Genomic DNA, 18,451 nt, shown 5'->3' with positions numbered 1-18,451 from the left:
TTTCTGAAAAGCTGCAAGTGCATTTTGGGGAAACCATATGCATCACTAGAAATGTTCTGTGCGTCATTTACTTCTGAGACCTTGAGAAAAGCTAACATAAAATTGTGCCGTGCCCAAGTGGGCAGATTTTTTCTGTGTCTGTTTCTCTAGTGATATTTCCACACTATTGAATCAACATCTTACAAACCTCACTAGAAAATGTTTCCATTGTTTCCAGCCTCAGACGTATCAGAAAGTACCATCTTTACTGGTATGAAAAAGCAGTGTGGTCCAGATTGGGTAATATGGCTCCAGCCCATTTTCAAATATCATGTAAGAGCACCCCAGGGTCCAAAACACCATTTATGATGGGTGAGATGAATTCCTCTTGCAAGGTATTTAATTTTTTCTTTTGCCTACCGAAGGAACTTAGAAAATGAACTGAGACTACATGTCTCACTACTAGATGGCTACAGTTAGTGAGGTGCTATCAAGCATATATATGATGACACAACCTACATTTTGGGGGTGTAAAATTGTGGTAAATTTTGCTTTTCTTTAACTCAGTCATAACAAAGTTGTTGATGTTCTGTCACACAGGATCTCTCTTAGACAATGCTAGAAGGAGTCACTAATAAACCAATAATTATCACAAACTAACCAGTAATACAAGCTGGCCTAAATGGGTTATACACTACTACTCAGTTGTTTAAATAAAATGGAAATAGAAGTGAAAGATGTTATAAAAACCCTGAGAGCAAGCCTGATGTTTAATGCATCAATAACCAGCAAAGCCAGTCTAGTTGTGCATCGTTATCTGTGAGAGAAGGATAGCCTGGTGATCATAACAACTCAGAACTAAATGCATTAGCAATTGAGTGTGGTGGAAACGATCTAACTGCATTTGCTACCTACCGGAAGGCCAGGCTGTCCTGGTAAACCATCTAATCCATCTCTACCTGGGAAACCATCTTCACCTCTGATACCGGGCAGCCCAGGATCTCCTCGGATTCCTTTGGTGCCTAAAGAAGACCCTTCATTGTGAGGCCAATCTCTCATGAAAGGTATAAACAACAGCAAAATACAAGTGATATGAATTTTTACTTTACCTTTTGTAGTTATGTATAAAGAATCTCCCTTTTCTCCTTTTGGTCCAGGAAATCCATGTTGACCCGGAAATCCCTGGTTTTACATACATTGAAAAGAAAAAAAGAAACAGAACCACTTAAAAAATAAGTATCAAGATTGCATTTCCACTGCCCTGCCTAAAAAAATAAGTCTCCTTAAGTTTTACTGCTTCCCCGTTATTTTCTGTGAATGATTTCCTCTTCAGTAATCCTGTTCTTGTGCCTGAATCTTTATTAATATGCTTTAATAGACAAGGTCTATGTTACCAAGGCATGGCAGGGGAGCTTCTGCATGAGGATGGCATTGGGAGAGCTGTGGCTTTCCATGAGCTAGAGTCCTGCAGATGACCGCAGCTGCAGAACTGCATTGGAGAAAACATGGTTAATTACTCAATGTTAGCCACTGAAGAAAATGCTGTAAGCAACTCTTCGGCACCACGGAAACAAAAATCAGTGTTACATTGACCTGCAGCCCCTCCTGCCCAGCACTATGTAAGAGGACAGCCTCATAGCTGGTGGTGGATTGTGGTTCACAACACTGTTGTGAGGCTGAAAAGTAGCACTGTCTTCATTTACCAGAGACAAGAACTTGGGCAGAGTGATTCAGTGACCTACCCCACATCACAGACCTATGGGAAAGGTTTTGGTTAGAAGGGAGAGCTGGAGGTCCTTGGTGCAACCCAGAACTTGGAGCTAGAGCAGGCTGCTCAGGGCCTTGCCCAGGCAAGCTTTGAAAATCTCCAAGGACGGAGATTTCCTCTCTTGCAAAGGCAAATGGTGATGAAGCTAAAGACCAGTCCCTGGCATTCCTGATGCCTTGGCATAATGCAGAATCCTCCTGAACAGCCCACCTGAAAAGTGGTACTGCTGGCTTCTGCCCAAGAGCCTTTCAATCATGGGACCAAACCCATGGTAGGTGCCAAGGCCCAGAGGTTACAGACTCATTTAACGTTGACTGTTTTACACCAGTTAGCTTTAGTTCTGAACTACATTCATGCTCACTAAAATACAAGCCACACGTTAGGTTTTCCCTAGCCTCCTCTTAATGAATTCCAGGGCAGACACTGAATTAAAGGGATGTACCTGATGCATTTATTTTTATTTAAAACACTCCTGTGCCATACAGTATTTAAAAGGCTGTCTTTTGCATCACTGCCTTTTACTGACATTCTCCAAGATTTTCTTGGGTGAAAAAGCACATGTGGAAACTGTATGTCAGCTACAGGTCATCTCTACAATACAGGTTTGCAGTTCTGTAAGTCTACGGTGGGAGATGAGATTTGAGTATAAGGATCCTGCTTTACCCGGGCCATATTTGCAGACTGCTTTTTTATGGTCAGTGAAGCCACATCTATACACCACAGTAAAGATGTTTCTTCTGGACATTGCTTTTTACAGGGCAAAAGAAATGTCAGGAACTTAATATCATGTGTACTATTTCACTGACTATATGACTGCAGGAATCTTCAGCAGTAATACTGCATTAATAATATGATGTTCACATTGCTATTTTTTGCTCTTCGAGGCTTAGATGTTGTGTACAATGAAATTTAGCACACAGGTGTTTTCAAAGTGTTTTCCAGCTGTTTCCAATTTCTTTTTCTCCACAGAAAAAAATACCCTTTGCTTTGGATAAAACGTTATTTTCATTAAATTGGTATAGATCTGATCTAGATTAAGTGTATTTATTGTCCATATGTGTAACTTGTTGAACATGCTCAGAGTTATGGAGTCACTTCTGCCTAAGAAAATGGACCAAGAATATTTAAGTTAAATTATTTTACTCTGAATTTGTTGCAGACCAAAAGCTGAGATAAAGTCAGGGCTTTGCCGCTGAGTAATATTTTGCACTGCTATGCTATGTCTATACTACATCTATACTACTGTCTGTTCTGTAGTAACTTAAATTCTGGGATGAAGATACTGAAATTCTTCATTTCAAAGGCAAAAAGCCTTGCAGAACTCGCAAATTTTTAACCAGTTTCAACACTGAACTTTTTGAAAATATTTCTGTCAAATTTTATGACTTCTGGAAAGTATAAATTCTCATACAAGTATTTTGAATTTTCAGAAAAAAGTACTTTTTCTGCTTTTTTTGACAGCCACAATCAAGTCAAAGTTTATTTTATTTTAACCCTAAAAAATCCCAAACTTAGGCTAGTTGTGAGTGTTTGTATTTTTAATGTTCAGAACGGCCTAAAGCACTAACTGAAACATTATGTTTGCTCTGACATCTTTGCAAAAACAAAATCAGTTTTGGGCAAGCTTTACAAAGATTTTATTCTAAAATCTTGAGAGATGTGAATTCCTGAAGTCAGTTCTGACTGCGAGGAGCCGTGATGCAGCTGGCATACTATATAGCACAGCACCTTTAAAAGTAAATAACAAGCAAGCAATTATAAACACAGCCCTTTTCTGTGGGTTATTGAATGGTGGGTTTTAGGAAGACTTAATGTATTGTAAGCAAGAACCTTACACTGCATCATTTTGACATATTAGCAACAACCTTAAGTTACTACCAGAATTGTTACCCTTCTAGATGGTCAGATCATACTTAGTAGTACAGCTGGATGAAAGGGTTCTGCTGAAACAGCTTTACTTAAATGGAAAGATTGTGGAAATCTTTTGCCTTCCCAAAACATCCTATTTTCACCTCCATACTAGCAATTTTTGGCTTTCTGAATTTTGTAGATAGCAATCTGAAAGCTGTTGAAGTGGCACACAAAAACCTAAATAATAAATTTCACTGTTTTTCCATGGAGCTTTTCCATAGCTTGGATTTTTTTTTTTTCTAGTAGGAATATAAAACTATGCAATAAAGAAACATGTATCTCACTTTTGCTCCAGGGTAGCCAGGAATACCATGTGGTCCTTGATCACCAGGTTCTCCTTTCCTCCCAGGCTGGCCAGGGGTTCCTGGAAAGCCAGGAGGGCCAGGGGGACCAGTAGACCCCCTTCTCATTTCATCACCCACAAGGCATGTACTGCAGTCCCCTTCTTCACCTAAGGAAAGGATTGGCAAGAGAAGAAAGAGTGCTCTGTCACAACAAATAGATGTTCAGCTCTATTAATTTTATATATAGACTTGAGAATACTTGAGTAGTTTCTCAAATACTTGAGAAAAGTACTTCTTTTCTTTTCTTTTTTTTTATTTTTTTTTTTCTTACAAGAAACTAACACAGTGTTTCCGTGTTGTGTTAGCCCCGGATCAAATTCATCAGTCCCCAGGCATGCCATAAACTCAGACTGAATACGACAGGAGCTTTACACAATGCGTAACAGCAGGTCATCTACTGACTTATCTGTTATGACCTACCTTTAGGTCCTTTTTGCCCTCTTGGCCCAGGGAAGCCTTGCATGCCAAATCTACCTGGCTGCCCCTCCTGTCCTTTTAATCCAAAGAGAGAACCTAGAAGTTTAATTGAATAAAAATATACATTAACCTAATGTAGATTTACTCTTTTTCTCTTTCCTCCCTGTTCCTTTGAGCTGCACTGCATCTGCCCTTTTCTGTTTCAGCTAATGTCATTTACTGCCTAACCCAGCCTACTATCTACCCCCAGCTCTCTTCCTCGCTCCCAGCTTCCCACACCTGTTCTCAGTTGCTCCCATCTGCTGTAGCAGATGATCCTTGCCATACTTTGCTCTCTCTCACCCTGAATTCCTTTGCAGTAGCACAGACCGCTTGCTCTGGATCACCTTCTGCACATCCTTCTGTCCACTCCTGCTCTTGCACTGCAGTGTGGCACTTTTCGCAGAGGCACGGCACAATCTCAGTCAGAAGTGGCCTCTGGAGGCCACCTGGTCCAATCCTCTGCTTAAACCAGGGTCAGCCTCAAAGTTACAGCAAGTTGCTCAGGGCCTTGTCCAGCTGAGTATCTCCAAAGATGGAGAGTCTACAACCTTTCTGGGCAAACTGTTCCCCTCACAGTGAAAAAGGTTTTCCTAATATCTAAGCAGAACTTCTCTGTTGCAGCTTGTGATCATTGCTTCTTGCCCTGTTGCTGTGCTCCTCAGCGAGGCATCTGATTCCGTTTTCCCTATAACCTCGCAAGAGGCAGGGAAAGATAGCAGTCAAATTCCCCTTAGCTTTCTCTTCTACAGACTAAGGAAGAAATCCAGCTCTCTCAAGACACTCCTTGACACTCATATCCTCCCGCAGCCTGAAACAGACCTCCTTTGCTTTCAAATGTTGCCAGGAATGTCTAAAAATCATGTAAACCTCTCCTTCATTGACAAATATACAACACTTCTCCCCTGTGTGTCCTCCCCACTACTCATTTAGTTTCATTACCACAATCTACTTTCACACTTTGCCTTGCCAACAGCTATCTTTCAACACAAGCAGAGATGTTCCTGTGAATGCTCATCATCTCTCTTCATGCACTTACCAGGGGATCCAGTAGGACCAGGTGGACCACGGAGTCCTGGTGCACCATGCTTACCCGGAAACCCAGGGGGACCTGCCTGGTAAGCTGGAGATCCTAATTCACCTTTTTCACCCTTTGGTCCCATTTCTCCAGGTAAGCCTGGCTTATCCCCATCCGCTGAAACAGAACCAGGGAAGAAGTTCAGAACAGTTTCTTAACAATGCTGCTCAAAGAGCTGTAAAGTAGCAGAAGGGAAAGGTCATAAAACTGCATCCAGCATGCAAGGAAAAATGGAGATATTTAGCATGGAGCAAAAATGGTAACTGCACTTTTCACTTGAGCAAAATCACTGTCAGTTATGAAGCAAGGCTCTGTCATCATCTCTATTTCTGTTGTTTTGTCAGAGACCCATCGAGGCTGAAGGAAAATGGCCCCCTCAGTTTTTTTGCCCCTGCAGTTAGTTATTTACCACTCTGCATTGTGTATTCCACAGTCTGCACAGGTATTTCCCCCACCCTGACCCTGTTCAGTTAAAACTTGCTATAAAAATAAACTATTGGAACATGTGTTGCTGGCGTGTTACCATCCGAGAATCCAGGAAGACCAGGCAGCCCACGATCTCCCTCCTCTCCTGGGTCTCCCTGTAGTCCAGAAACACCTGGAAAGCCTGGGTCACCTCTTGCTCCTGAAAGACATCCCCAGTTCCACAAAACACATTAGTGTGATGCTGTTTGTGACTCATAAATGCTGACTTGTGATACACTGCAGATTGCTCAGTTCTTAAAAGTAAGAATTAAGAACTTCAAGGGCTTCAGAATATTAGAATATAGAATTATTTCTTAAAGGTAACATTAGAAATGCAAAAACCTGCTACATCATGCTGTGTCAGTCTGAATAAAGAAATACATCTGAGATATTTCTGTAAAGCCCAGATTCCTGGGAGCTGAGCACGACCTGTGACAGGAATGGTGTGAAGCCAGCACGCCCAGGAAAAAGGAGAGCATCTCTCAGCTCTTACCAATACGCTGCTAGAGCTACATTACTCTGGGAAGCACAGAAGACCAGGTGTCTGAGGAGAGCCCCTCTTTTTCCTACAAGAAGTTGCCATTATAACAGATGTATATGTAAGCTTTCCTCGGCTCCCCAGTACCTAAAGCATCTGCCTGTGCCCAGCTATTGCCTGCAGAAAGTATCATCCTCTTATCAAAGGTCAATGATACTTAGAGGATATACAGTGTATCCAGCCTCCTGCCTGCTTTCTCCTGCTCCAAAGAGCCTGTCAGGGTATTTGGTGTGATCTGAACAATATATTGGGCCTCTTGACCCCTTTTTCTGGGAGGAAGGCAACCATTCATTGTTAGACTCTGGCTTTCAATAAGACTAGTAAACTCAGTGGTACGAGGACACGGGCTGGGGCAATGGCATGTGATCACCCTTACTGTTTGCTGGCACCTTCCCTGGAATAGTTTTGGCCTTGATGAACTGATATCACCTTCTACGTGTTTCTAGTCTGGCCAGTCAGAGCCACTACAGCTCAGCAGGACAGCTGACAGTAGGTGCTACAAGTCTAGTGAAAGATCACAAAGGAAATCTGCCAATTTAAAACAGGAAAAAAAAATTCCTCTTCTATTCCTCAAGGCTTTTAAGATGTTGGTTTTGGGGTTTTTTTTGGTTATTTTTTTTTTTTTTTCTAAATACTAGCTTATAAGAATGGTGTCTGCTGTGCTGTCATTGCTGCACTTTATCCAGTCTCTGAAATGATGCAAAAGACAGACTCTCCCATTCTTCCTTTCACTGGACAACAAAGTCACACACCTTTTTGCTTGCTTTTTCTCTATGGACACAGGAATGCATGCATGCCTTTTGTATGGCAATTCAGCTTCAGCAGGAGTGACCAAGAAGCCACTTGTCTGCAAAAATGTGATTAGGGCACTCTCTCAGAAGGCAATTATACCTTCTGGAACAGTTTAGCAAACACAGTGGTTTAGGAAGTTGAATTATCAAGAGTTTCATGCTTTTGATCTATGTAGAAGATAGTAAAACACAGTTCAGATAAGCAATCTAAGCGAAGAAGACATACCTTTCCTTGGGATACGGGAAGGAAAATAGGAAACTGGTCCTGGAGGACCAATCTCCCCTGGCTCCCCCTGTTAACAGAAGTTGGAGTATCACATCTAAGCACATTATTCTAGAGAATTTCTTTTAAAATGGAAAGGTATGCCCATGAAACACAAAGAAATAAACTTTCAAAAGCACTTTAAAAAAATCTCAGAGATTTCAGTTTAACAACCCATGTAACCAGTTCTACAATGACGCCAAACAATTGTTATTACATGACAGGAAAGAAAGCAAAATGACATCTGTTTTATTGCTTCTAGCAAATGAAAGTAAAGCAGTACCTTGCTTCCTCTAGGACCATAACCACCTGGTGGACCATCAAATCCTGGAATACCCTGTAATACACATAAAAATGATTGACTTTTCCTTTATCAGAGAGAGAATAAAATTACTTGGTCTGTAGCAGCTGGCTTCCTCTGATGTTAGTGTGAAAACTATGCAACAGAGCTGAGCAGTTTGTCTACTGGGCGTGTAGTTACTTGGGCAATACCATTCAGTCCCCCTGTGTTTTGATGCTCCATCTCTTGGACCAAGTCTAACTCCTGTCAAAGGCCAGAGGGACCTGCTGCAGCGCAGGCTCTGTTGCCCCTGGCGGTGGCACAGATGGAAGGAGCACCTGCACTTTAAACCATTCTGTGGAGGCTGCAGGATGAGGGAGGAGAAAGGGGATCCCCTCCGTGCTAGTTGGCCCTGAGACACGTGGGCCAGGCAGCCAGAACACACCAAGCTGCTGCAAAAAGACTAAATGAGTCTGAATCACTACAAGTGGACATATTTTCACTGGAATGCAAACAGCGAGCAGCAAAACAGCACTGAAGTGCACAGGTCCTTTTTGCTGTTTTCCAGGTTGCTGGAACATGTTTGGCCAAAGAGAGGTTCCCTGGCTGACCAAGAAAAACTCAGGACCAGCCTTGAAGGTGCCTTCATCCAACTCTCCCACCCTTGGGCACGTTGTATCCCAGAGAAAATCTTCCATCCCTACCTCAGCAAATGTTATAACATTTAAGGCGCTGCCCACTTCATTCTTTTAAAAGGTTTGAAATCCAAAGCATGTGGATTAAAAAATGTGCGGTAAAACATAGTACATCCTATCACATGAAAGCATATTTTAGTTGCTGGGAGTGCACAGAGCAAAGTGCAGATTTCAGTGGTACTGATACAGAAAAGATAATGTCTCCTGTGTGCTTTACTCAGCTCTTTTGACAACTTTAGTCTTCTACAGAAAATGTTCATATGTACTCTGGAAAGAGACCAATGTTAAAAACCTAAGCTTTTAGTAGAAAACAGTGGCTAGATCATCAACTGATATCAACTAACACAGTTTCACTGAAACCAGTAGATCTGTATAATTCATACCAGTTAGATTATTCACCAGCTTTTTTAAAATTCAGCATCTCCCGAGTTTCACAGTGGGTACAACTCCTATACGGAACTTGAATGTGAATAACAAGCTCTGTAAGTCACTTATGCCGTTTTGAAGCACTACAAATACCACAGCTCTCAGCAAGATGCCACAAACTGGACGGCACACTCCAGAGACCTTTCCATAATGGCAACGGTCCACCACTACATCAGAAAAGGAGCCTCTTGAGCATCAGGTGTAAAATCCGTTTACACTAGGTGGAGCTAGTGGTCTAAAAGTGAAGCCAGCAGCCCTCATTGCGACCATCTGTGTGCAAGCAGGACTTAACCATCCTTTCTTTCTTTAGAATCAAATCACTCAAAAATCAACAAAAAGGAGGTCATTGGGAACAGTAGATTGAGTAGGCTGTCCCCTCTTATACATATGTTATACAGTGATACTCCATCCAAACTGATGCACCTTCTGGTAAAATTGTTGCCAAGATTCACCCTCAATAAGGGGAAGATGCTGACCATTTCTGACTGCAGTATGGAGTATGACTCAACCTACGTTAAGGTCAACCAGCGAGCTTCCATGGGTTTTGCATCAGCCTCTCCACATATGTATTACTGATAGCATATTCCCTTCCACACTGCCAGGTTTTGTAATTGGACCAAATAGCTGCGCAAATGTGATTTTTCATATTTTGTGTATTTCGTGTCCCATGTGTTTCATGTTATTATTGTTATGCCTGGTTGCAGGACAAAGCCTTTAAACAACTAAGGATGAAGAAGTACAGAAAAGTCATGCATCCCACAGCTATTTGAATACCTCATGGAAGTGATTTCTAATGCTGACTGAAGAAGCCTTTTTCTGAGAACAAACAAAGTATTTTAAATATTTGGGTGTATTTCCATGGGGACAGAGATCTAACTGGTATATTTATCAGTTTCCTTCTCTTCTTCTTCTTTTGTGATATTCAAGATAACCATACATCTCAATCACATCTGTAGATAGCTATTAAAAAAAAAAAGTTTCTGCATTTTGGAAGAAAATTTCAGAAATCACGATTGCAGTAACGGGAACAATGAAAATGACACCTCCCTGTAGTGCTCTTAAACAATGCTCATGGTTTAAGCAAAACAGAATTTAATTATAGGGCTAATTTTTTCTCACGGATGAGAAAAATAACTGACCCCAAATTACAATGACAGATGAATCCAGATAATATTTGTTAGACTACAGCTGATGTAATTATGGGCAGAATTTGTCCTCTACAGTTTACTTTTCAGACAGATTGTCTACATATGTGTTAGAAGAAACAGTCTTTATGAAATACTCACTCTTTCGCCACTAAGTCCTGGAAAACCATTGATGCCAGGCAATCCCTATGAAGGCAGAATACAATTAGCAAAATAAAGTTACATCCTAACATCCTCATGGTTAAAAACCATTTTCTCTCTCAGATACTCTAATCTGACAGTTCAAAACTCATAACACTAAGAGTCAGAGTTCAGATACTTTTTCAATGAGATTCATGTATGGTGCAAACAGAAGGTCTGAAATCAAATCTGGTATTTGATTTTTGTCTCTTAATCAATACATTGTGAATTGACTATGGAGATTCTAAAGATGGATGAGATTTTTTAAAAATGTATGCTGAATACTGTTCTCACTCTGTTTAAACGCTTTAGAAACACTGCCCCTTCCCCCCCCCCAAAGCATCCATAGATGCTACAAGGTAGCACTATTTAAATTATCTTTTCCTCTGGTGTCACAAGTAACTAGAGCCAAACTCAAGTTTCTTAACCATGGTCTGAAGAGAGCTAAGATGAAAACAGTGAAATATAGTCTGCGCTGAGGACCAGAACAGTAGCTGTGGTTAGTGAGCACAGCTTTAGGTAAGAGATGCACAAGGCTTCCCAATGATGATATAGGCATAATTTTCACTTTCTTGTATCAGGCAGTTCAGAGCTGGCCACAACCTGGTAGGATGAAGAACAATAATTTCTATAGTTTATTAATCTGTGTTTTCTTCCTGAAGGCAAAGTCTCAGCTTGGAATTGCACAATCAGCTGGGTGAAATTTAATTTTAATGAAAGACTCACCCTTTGCCCTGGGAAGCCCATTACCCCTTCTTCACCTTTTTCAGGAGCATAGAGAAGTACACCCTAGGAAACATTTCAAGTCAGTTCAACATATTTCTTCATTATGCGCAAAAAATATTGTAACACTGTTTTATGGAAGCTAAACAGGAAGAAAACATCATTGTAACACATGGCAGATCTAATAATAGCTGCATGTGAAAGAACTGTTGTCCTTAATTTTAAGTGTAACATGCTTGCTTCATTACAATAGCAGAAGCAGGCCATTAGGGAGAGGACAGGGTTTCCCTCCTATCATCTCCTCCTGCTTTATTTCTTCTGTGGCTGCAACTCTGAAGAACAGTCAAAGCAATTGTTCAGCTATACAACCAATTCAGCAACTCAGCTTACACCCAAACCGTAGCTTCAGAGAGCTACTTGGCAAACACAGGCATGCTGCTATCCATCCTACTATCAAAAAAACCCCACAAACAACCCCAAAAAACAACCCGGGAGAAACACATATCCCCTTTTGCTATCTCAGCATAAAATCTCTGGTTTTCCGCATGTAGACAACAAAATTTTACATGTGTAAAATCTGACCAACAGCTGAAGAACTGGTTAGCAACTTCACACAGAGGGTTATTAGGGCTCGCACTGTGACCTTCTCCCATAACCTTGTGGAGAAGCTGACCAGACCATCTGAGAAAATAAAGCTCTGCAAAATGCTCAGTGAGGCATCTCTAATTGGTAAAGACTGTATTTTAAACCACTCTGGGAAGTAAAAAGGAACCACTCAATAGCAAAGCTATTTAGACTAGAGGTTGCCTGCGAGTTAACTAAACTACATTCAGTCAAGCCTGGTTGACAGCTCTAAATGATACAGCAACACATGGGATTACTGTCTACTTACTCAACACATTTAATGACCAATGAGACCAAAGGTCTGTATGTGCTAGACAGTAGACTGAAAAGAATTGAGAAATTTTCCATATATACTTATTCAATGAAATTTAGTGGATTTTTTTAAACATAGATCAGCAGCCCAGCAGCAGTAAAAAGATTTATTAATAGTTAAAGCTAAAATTAAAACATGTGTGAGGGAAAATCTTATTTTGGTAAATCAGTAAGAGAATGATTGATTGCACTGTGGAGTTATTACATGTCATGTTGTTCAGTTTTTCTAAAGCATCAAACTGCTGTCTCTGATTACGTTGCTCCTTATCTATATTGCATCATTTCAATGACGAATGTACCAGTATTAACTCCAGTATTATTATTTGTCTTTGTTCTTCTCCACTTGACTTACTGGAATTCCAGCTTCCCCTTTTTGTCCAGGTTCTCCTCTTTCACCCTATCAATAAAGTATTCAGATATTTTAGGCATACCCATTTACATTTCAATAATTTTTGTACAAAACAAAATAACAAATGTTTATCAAGAGAAAAAACACTACTCTTGTGCTGTTCTTTGTTCATACACTTGTCAAATGAAACACATGTTTTCATAAAAAGGTTTTAAAGGTCCTTTTTTAAAAAATATTTGATATTTTTTTCTGAAAAGGTTTCTAGGAATGTAAACAGTTCAGGTTGTTTCTAGGCTTCTTCATGAGATGTCCGGGTGGTGAGTGTCTGAGTAATGACCACAAACAAATGCGCATTCTCCCCATGTAAGTAGCTCACATGTGGACATCTCTGCTCAGTCACGGAAATCCCAACATGCATGTTACTTAATGCAGACTGCAGACTGTCAAAGGCATTTGTAGATCTTTCAGTATCATACTAATTTACTTATTTTAATGCAGAAATTACATGAGCCACATGAACTTTCTAACTCCAAATGTGTGATGAAAAACTACTGGCTTGGAGGTTGGTGTCTAATACAGAATATACACGTATGGGGTATGAGTACCTCTGCTCCCAGCAAGAAGCAACAGATGAGAATAAACTGCATCTTGCTGTTGAAGATTTCTTCAGTATGTATGAACAAGGCTTAATTGTAAATATACAGATATCTGCACTACATAGATAAGTTATATAAACAAACACAGTAATTCAGATAGCTTCCCTAAAGATATGATTCTTTTACAGGAAGAAAATGTCACTCACTATTATGAAAAATAAGATATTGTACGATTTCTCATCAGGTATTTCTGCTTGTAAAATGAGATGATGTGAGTGATGGCCAGTAGTTGCATACTTAAACAAAAAGAACAAGTCTGCCTAAGGCACCTCGAATCTGTGAGAAGTGCTTTCTGAATGATTTTAGCCATCATATTCTCAGTAAGTACTTCATGATACAAGCTATGGGAAAGCAGCAGATTTCTATTTTGCTATATTAAAGCCTTCTAAGTACTATAGGTAAAAGCACATCACATTTGTACAATATTTTAGTTTTGGTACTGCAGAGCTCTTAGTTCCTTGTGTATTTGGCAAAATACACTGTAGTTACCTTGTGTTTGTCAGAGGGGACACCCATCAGTTCTCTTGTAGGAAGGCCAGGTGGACCTGGAGGACCTGGGGGGCCCTGTAGGAAAAGCATAAGGGTACGTTTACCAACAGTTATAATACTTTGTCAAGCTGTTCATCAGCACAGGGTCTAAGGAACTGCAACAAAAGGAGCAAGGTAGATTTGCCCCTGGTAGGAGTATGGTTCTAAATTTCTGAATAAATTGATGGCAAGATAAATTTATTTTGTGCTGGGGTTAACATATAGCAATACTTCCTCTTGCCCTATGTTTCCAGCATGATGGTAAAGATTATTGCTTTATATAAAGTGATCTGGCTCTACAAGTATCAGAAGTGTTACCTCTGTGTTGGTGTAAATGAGTGCAACAGCTAGACCCAGACATGTACAACTTAGTTCAGCTATGACATTCCTTAGGGAGATTATAATTACTTTCAAAGCTATACTTGTTTGTTTTTCTCTTATAATTACATAATACAATTGCAAATTGAGACAGTGTATAAAACAGGTTCCTTTATAAATAGCAAATAACATCAACCTGTCCTTTAGTAGTGATATTAATTCATTAGTTTTCATTTACCTGTTCGCCTTTTTCTCCAAAGAAACCAAGGCCCCTGTTGCCCTGCAAAAACAGTAGGTCAAGATTTACTAAGTGTATGACTCAGTTCTCTAATTTAAAATTCAAATTTAAACATGCTTAAAGGCCTTTTGAGGCTTACAAGGCTGTAGGACACCACGGAAGGACTGCAATCAAATAGTAGTCTAGGTTTACGTCTAAGTATTTTTATAGATTTAAAAGTACTTTTATAGATCTAAACACTCAGAAAGACAACTTTAACTAAAATCTCATGCTACCAGTGCTTGTTACAACAGACTTTGAGTCATTCACTGAGTAACACTTTAAAAAGATCAAGCATTTCTTTTGCAAGGTTTTTAATAGCACTGGATGTTAAATAAAAATACCTAAGTGGGCTGGAACAATGAACTCATGTACTTTTTCCGCTAGAGACGTAATTGTACCTTGTAAAGACTGCAAGGATTCTCTGTTCATAGGAAACTACTGTGACTACAGTAGCAAATTAAATCTGGTTATAGAACTGGTTTAATCTTTTCAGGATAGGTGATCCCAGTGTAAGATTAACTTCTTGTGGTATGCAGCCAAAAGAGAAGGTCTTGTGCTACACAGCCTTTGGTGCAGCCTGTAGTTCTTTATTTTACTGCCTTCAAGTGGGTCTTGGATAAACCTCAGCGACACAAAATCGACATAAACAACTCTGACACATAGACTTACTTGTGGTCCTAGTGGTCCTGGGGGCCCTGGTGGTCCCTGGGGAAACACAACAGGGGAGAGCAAGTTACTCATTGCTTTCTAATCAATGCATGCAGGAGGTCAGTTACTTTATGTCTGAAATACAAGTAGATATTTAGAAGGTTGTGTATTCCTCAGCATTCGATGTGCTATCCTCACTGTATTAGCCGTGCTTACTGTTTTGAAAAACACCCTCCTCAGTCACACAGTAATCTTTCCTGACAGAATAACAGTCTTCCAGCTTAGACCTAGTGTAATCCTGTTTTTATTTCAAGTAATAAGAACTTGTACTTTTGGATCCTGAGTAACATTTTAAGCTCAAACCTAAAGCTAAGCACATCTCTAAGCTACACGGGACTGGTGTTTCGGTACTGCATCTGTCTGTAAAGGGAGTTGAACTACCACATGCATCTCAGATTACCTGTTTGGTATTGTACAGAACGAGATCAAAGGAAGATGGTGGGAAATGAAACTATAACAAGAAAAAAAGCTACCTGAGTCTTACAAGAATAGCACTAGGAAAGCCATGAACTGTAGAGACAACCTGCCTTGCTTCAGTCAGCTATGGCAGTTAACAGGCCCCAAAGGGCTCTACATTTAAAAACTCTGTCAAATGTGGGAAAGGTGGGGTGAGTAAGAAGCATGAGCTGTTCAGAGAAGAAGATGGTGAACAAGAGGGATAGAAAAGAGAGAGCGTTGCAGATGGAACTGTCCACCTACTGAGCACTGAAGGGGATGTAACTGGGTTATGCAAAAACAAGCCTAACCTGCTAGGAAAAGATAGTAACGTTCTGGTGAGACCTGAAATTGTTAGGCATCTCTGCCTTGCTACGTACCCTTGTGTGCAGGAACAACAGACTTGTTTTGAAAAAATTACTTTTGAATCAGTTTTTGTTAGTCAAGTAGTCTGTGAGCCATTGCCTAATCTACTGGGCAGATGCACTGTGCAGGGCATCCCACTGCCTGGAGGCCCTGCAGGGACTTGGGGGACCTGTGCTTGCCTTCATGCAGTATCTAGAACTTAGAGAAGAGGAATAATGTAAACTCCGACCTGGGAAATGCTCCCTGGTCCCTCTCACAGGTGAGTCACAGCTTTAGAGACAGTAAATATAGTATTTTGTTAAGAGCTGGAGATGGTGGGGATCCATCTACTCTGGAAGACTGTTCAAAAGAGATGTTGCCAAGATGGAAACCAGAGGGATGTAATCGTGGGGTTCAGAAAACGTATGGTTCATAGCACTCCTAATATCCAAGACAGAGTACTGGTAATATAAGTCACTGCAGGCTGGGCTCCTGCGTGAAGCTTATGAACTTTGTGGATTCACTCTAGAGGAACAGTAAGTAAAGGACTTCAGAAGGACCAGAGGCAAAAGATAAGGTGCAGCTTACTCCAGATGATAAAACAGGCCACTACAGAAAACAGACTTTGGAAAATCTGTGGATTTAGTACTAGAAATGCTTTCATTTTTTTTTGGAGGTGGGTGTCCCTCAAAGCAGCTGTGGAGGCTGCATATAAGAAGCCCTGAATTATTTTTTTTTTCCCCTCAAATCAGTGATGCAGAGCAGGTCTGAAGTGAATCTTGACAAAACAAACAAAAAAGCAGATGCTACATATTTGTCTTACAGGCAAATAAAACATGCCTAAAGACAATGAAATATGTTGAATTTGAATATCTGCTTTTTGACCCATAGAACTATAACCATGGTAATAAGAAACTTAGAAAATGGTATCTGGAGAGAACACAATCTTCCCAAAGAACTATTCAGCAAGAGTTGTCAATGTCAATGCTGTAAATGTTGATTTTGGAAAAAAATTACTGAAAAATGGTTTAAAAATAAAGTTGTATTCTAAATACTAATGAAGAATGTTATCTATTCAATCTCCTGTGGGAAGTGCGGAAAGCTAATATACACATCCTTTATAAGCTGAAAAGATAACATAATTAGGTCCTGATATCTTTGATAACTCAGTGTAGGGGGTTGTAGAGTGGATAGCACTGAATAATCTTTACAAACAAGACTCTCTTGAGGAGGTTAATGAAATACATTATAAATCAAAAGCCTCTGGCAACACAGGGTGAAAGAAACTATGGCTCTTTGCAACAGTCATCCCTGTAGAATCGGTGTCTCACAGTGCTTTTTAGAAGGTTTTGCATCCAAGGACACCTACGTGCTATTTCTAACCTGTTTTTTCTATGCATTTGATAGGTTGCAATCCAACATAATGGAACCTGCTAAGATAATTCTTCTGTTAGGTTAATTTTCTACAGAACGTATTTTAAATATACTTACTGGTCTTCCTCGCTCTCCTCTTGGACCAGCAGGACCTTGAATACCCAGCGTACCTGGAGGTCCCTTTAAAAAAAAATAAAAATCCAACCATCAATTAATGTTGTTCTGGTATCAGTTACTATGGATATTTTATCACATTCACTGTAATACTACTTACTGGAAAACCATTGAACCCTCGATCACCAGGTTCCCCCTAAAAACCAAAGAAGTAAAAAATCCAATAAATACTATATACATAACTGAATAAAGTCTTTCTCTCACTATTTTTTTTCTCATTCCAAAAATAAATCATAGCATACAGTGCTACAGAAACCCTTACATACAGATGCATTCAATAGAGGTGTTGAGATAACCAAATGTGGACCACCATGGATTTTGTACTTTCTATGTCTAGCGTAGTTGCATGCAGTACAGTGGGAGGGTACAAAGTTGGCCAGGGAAGTTAGGGAACCAAGTTACAATGGACAACAGACCATGTTTAATTCTTTTTTGAAAACTTGTATCTAACCAGTGGATTAATTAGGGCTATAACCTTAGCTGAAATGTACAAGCTTATTTTTCATGAGTTGCATGGGAATTACCAAATGATTTTGATTCTCTTCTGAGTCACTAAAAGCATTTGGAACATACTGTTTTCAGTGACCACATATTTTAACTGCAGTACATGTTGAAATGTTTTTGGAAATTGGATCCAAAAATGTTCTAGCGCAAAGACCTTCCAATACCCATAAATAATGTGGTACTCAGTCCAGACACCTTCAATCATTTTGAATAGCATCCTATCTATCTAGTTAATTTGCATTTCTTTAACAGAATAATTTGTGGAACCAAGTACTTTCTGAAATGAATAGAGGTGTCAGTATCCATCCTTGGCCACAATATACTTGAGCAATTCTTAATCATTACTTAATCATCCCTAAATTATTCCTAATTACTAACAAGTGCAGATTTAAAGTTTCTGAAAGGAAAAGGCAACTTACAAATATGCCAACAGAAAAACCTATTTTGGTGCTCGTCACTGGCACAAAATATACATAAACAATGTCAGCAGTTCCTTCTGTGCTGAGTACAGCTCAGATGAAGCATTGTAATTTTCTCACAGTTTATACTCCAACAGCATATGTAACCCCTTATCTTCATCTGATACCTTCAAATTATACAAGACTACATATACAAGAAAAAGCTACAAGTAATTACAAAACAAGTTTTAAAGATTACAGTAAAAGCACCCATAGGAATACTTGGCGTTTACTAAATAACTAAACAATATATTGATGCATATTTTATCCAAAGTCAACCAAACTCCTGCATGAGAATTATACATAAAGGATGCTAATAGTAAACAGAATCATTCAATGGACAAA

General features: G+C 39.7%; 1 protein-coding gene across 3 annotated transcripts in view; it reads right to left on the bottom strand.

Annotated features, from left to right (window-relative positions):
- Positions 1-18,451, bottom strand: part of COL4A2 (collagen type IV alpha 2 chain) — a 149,559-nt gene that overhangs the window by 31,353 nt on the left and 99,755 nt on the right. For all 3 annotated transcript variants that reach the window (XM_037375714.1, XM_037375715.1, XM_037375713.1), the window contains 16 exons: positions 17,245-17,280; positions 17,088-17,150; positions 14,778-14,813; positions 14,067-14,108; positions 13,472-13,546; positions 12,330-12,374; positions 11,045-11,107; positions 10,280-10,324; positions 7,876-7,929; positions 7,557-7,623; positions 6,060-6,161; positions 5,498-5,653; positions 4,423-4,515; positions 3,943-4,109; positions 1,089-1,161; positions 895-1,001 (listed from right to left, as the gene is read on the bottom strand). In XM_037375714.1, the coding sequence (XP_037231611.1) occupies positions 895-1,001; positions 1,089-1,161; positions 3,943-4,109; positions 4,423-4,515; positions 5,498-5,653; positions 6,060-6,161; positions 7,557-7,623; positions 7,876-7,929; positions 10,280-10,324; positions 11,045-11,107; positions 12,330-12,374; positions 13,472-13,546; positions 14,067-14,108; positions 14,778-14,813; positions 17,088-17,150; positions 17,245-17,280 (1,224 nt within the window). The remainder of the gene's footprint in view (positions 1-894; positions 1,002-1,088; positions 1,162-3,942; positions 4,110-4,422; positions 4,516-5,497; positions 5,654-6,059; positions 6,162-7,556; positions 7,624-7,875; positions 7,930-10,279; positions 10,325-11,044; positions 11,108-12,329; positions 12,375-13,471; positions 13,547-14,066; positions 14,109-14,777; positions 14,814-17,087; positions 17,151-17,244; positions 17,281-18,451) is intronic.

This window comes from Falco rusticolus, chromosome 2 (assembly GCF_015220075.1).
Source record: "Falco rusticolus isolate bFalRus1 chromosome 2, bFalRus1.pri, whole genome shotgun sequence".
NCBI lineage: Eukaryota > Metazoa > Chordata > Aves > Falconiformes > Falconidae > Falco > Falco rusticolus.
This window is presented reverse-complemented; position numbering and strand designations above follow the sequence as displayed.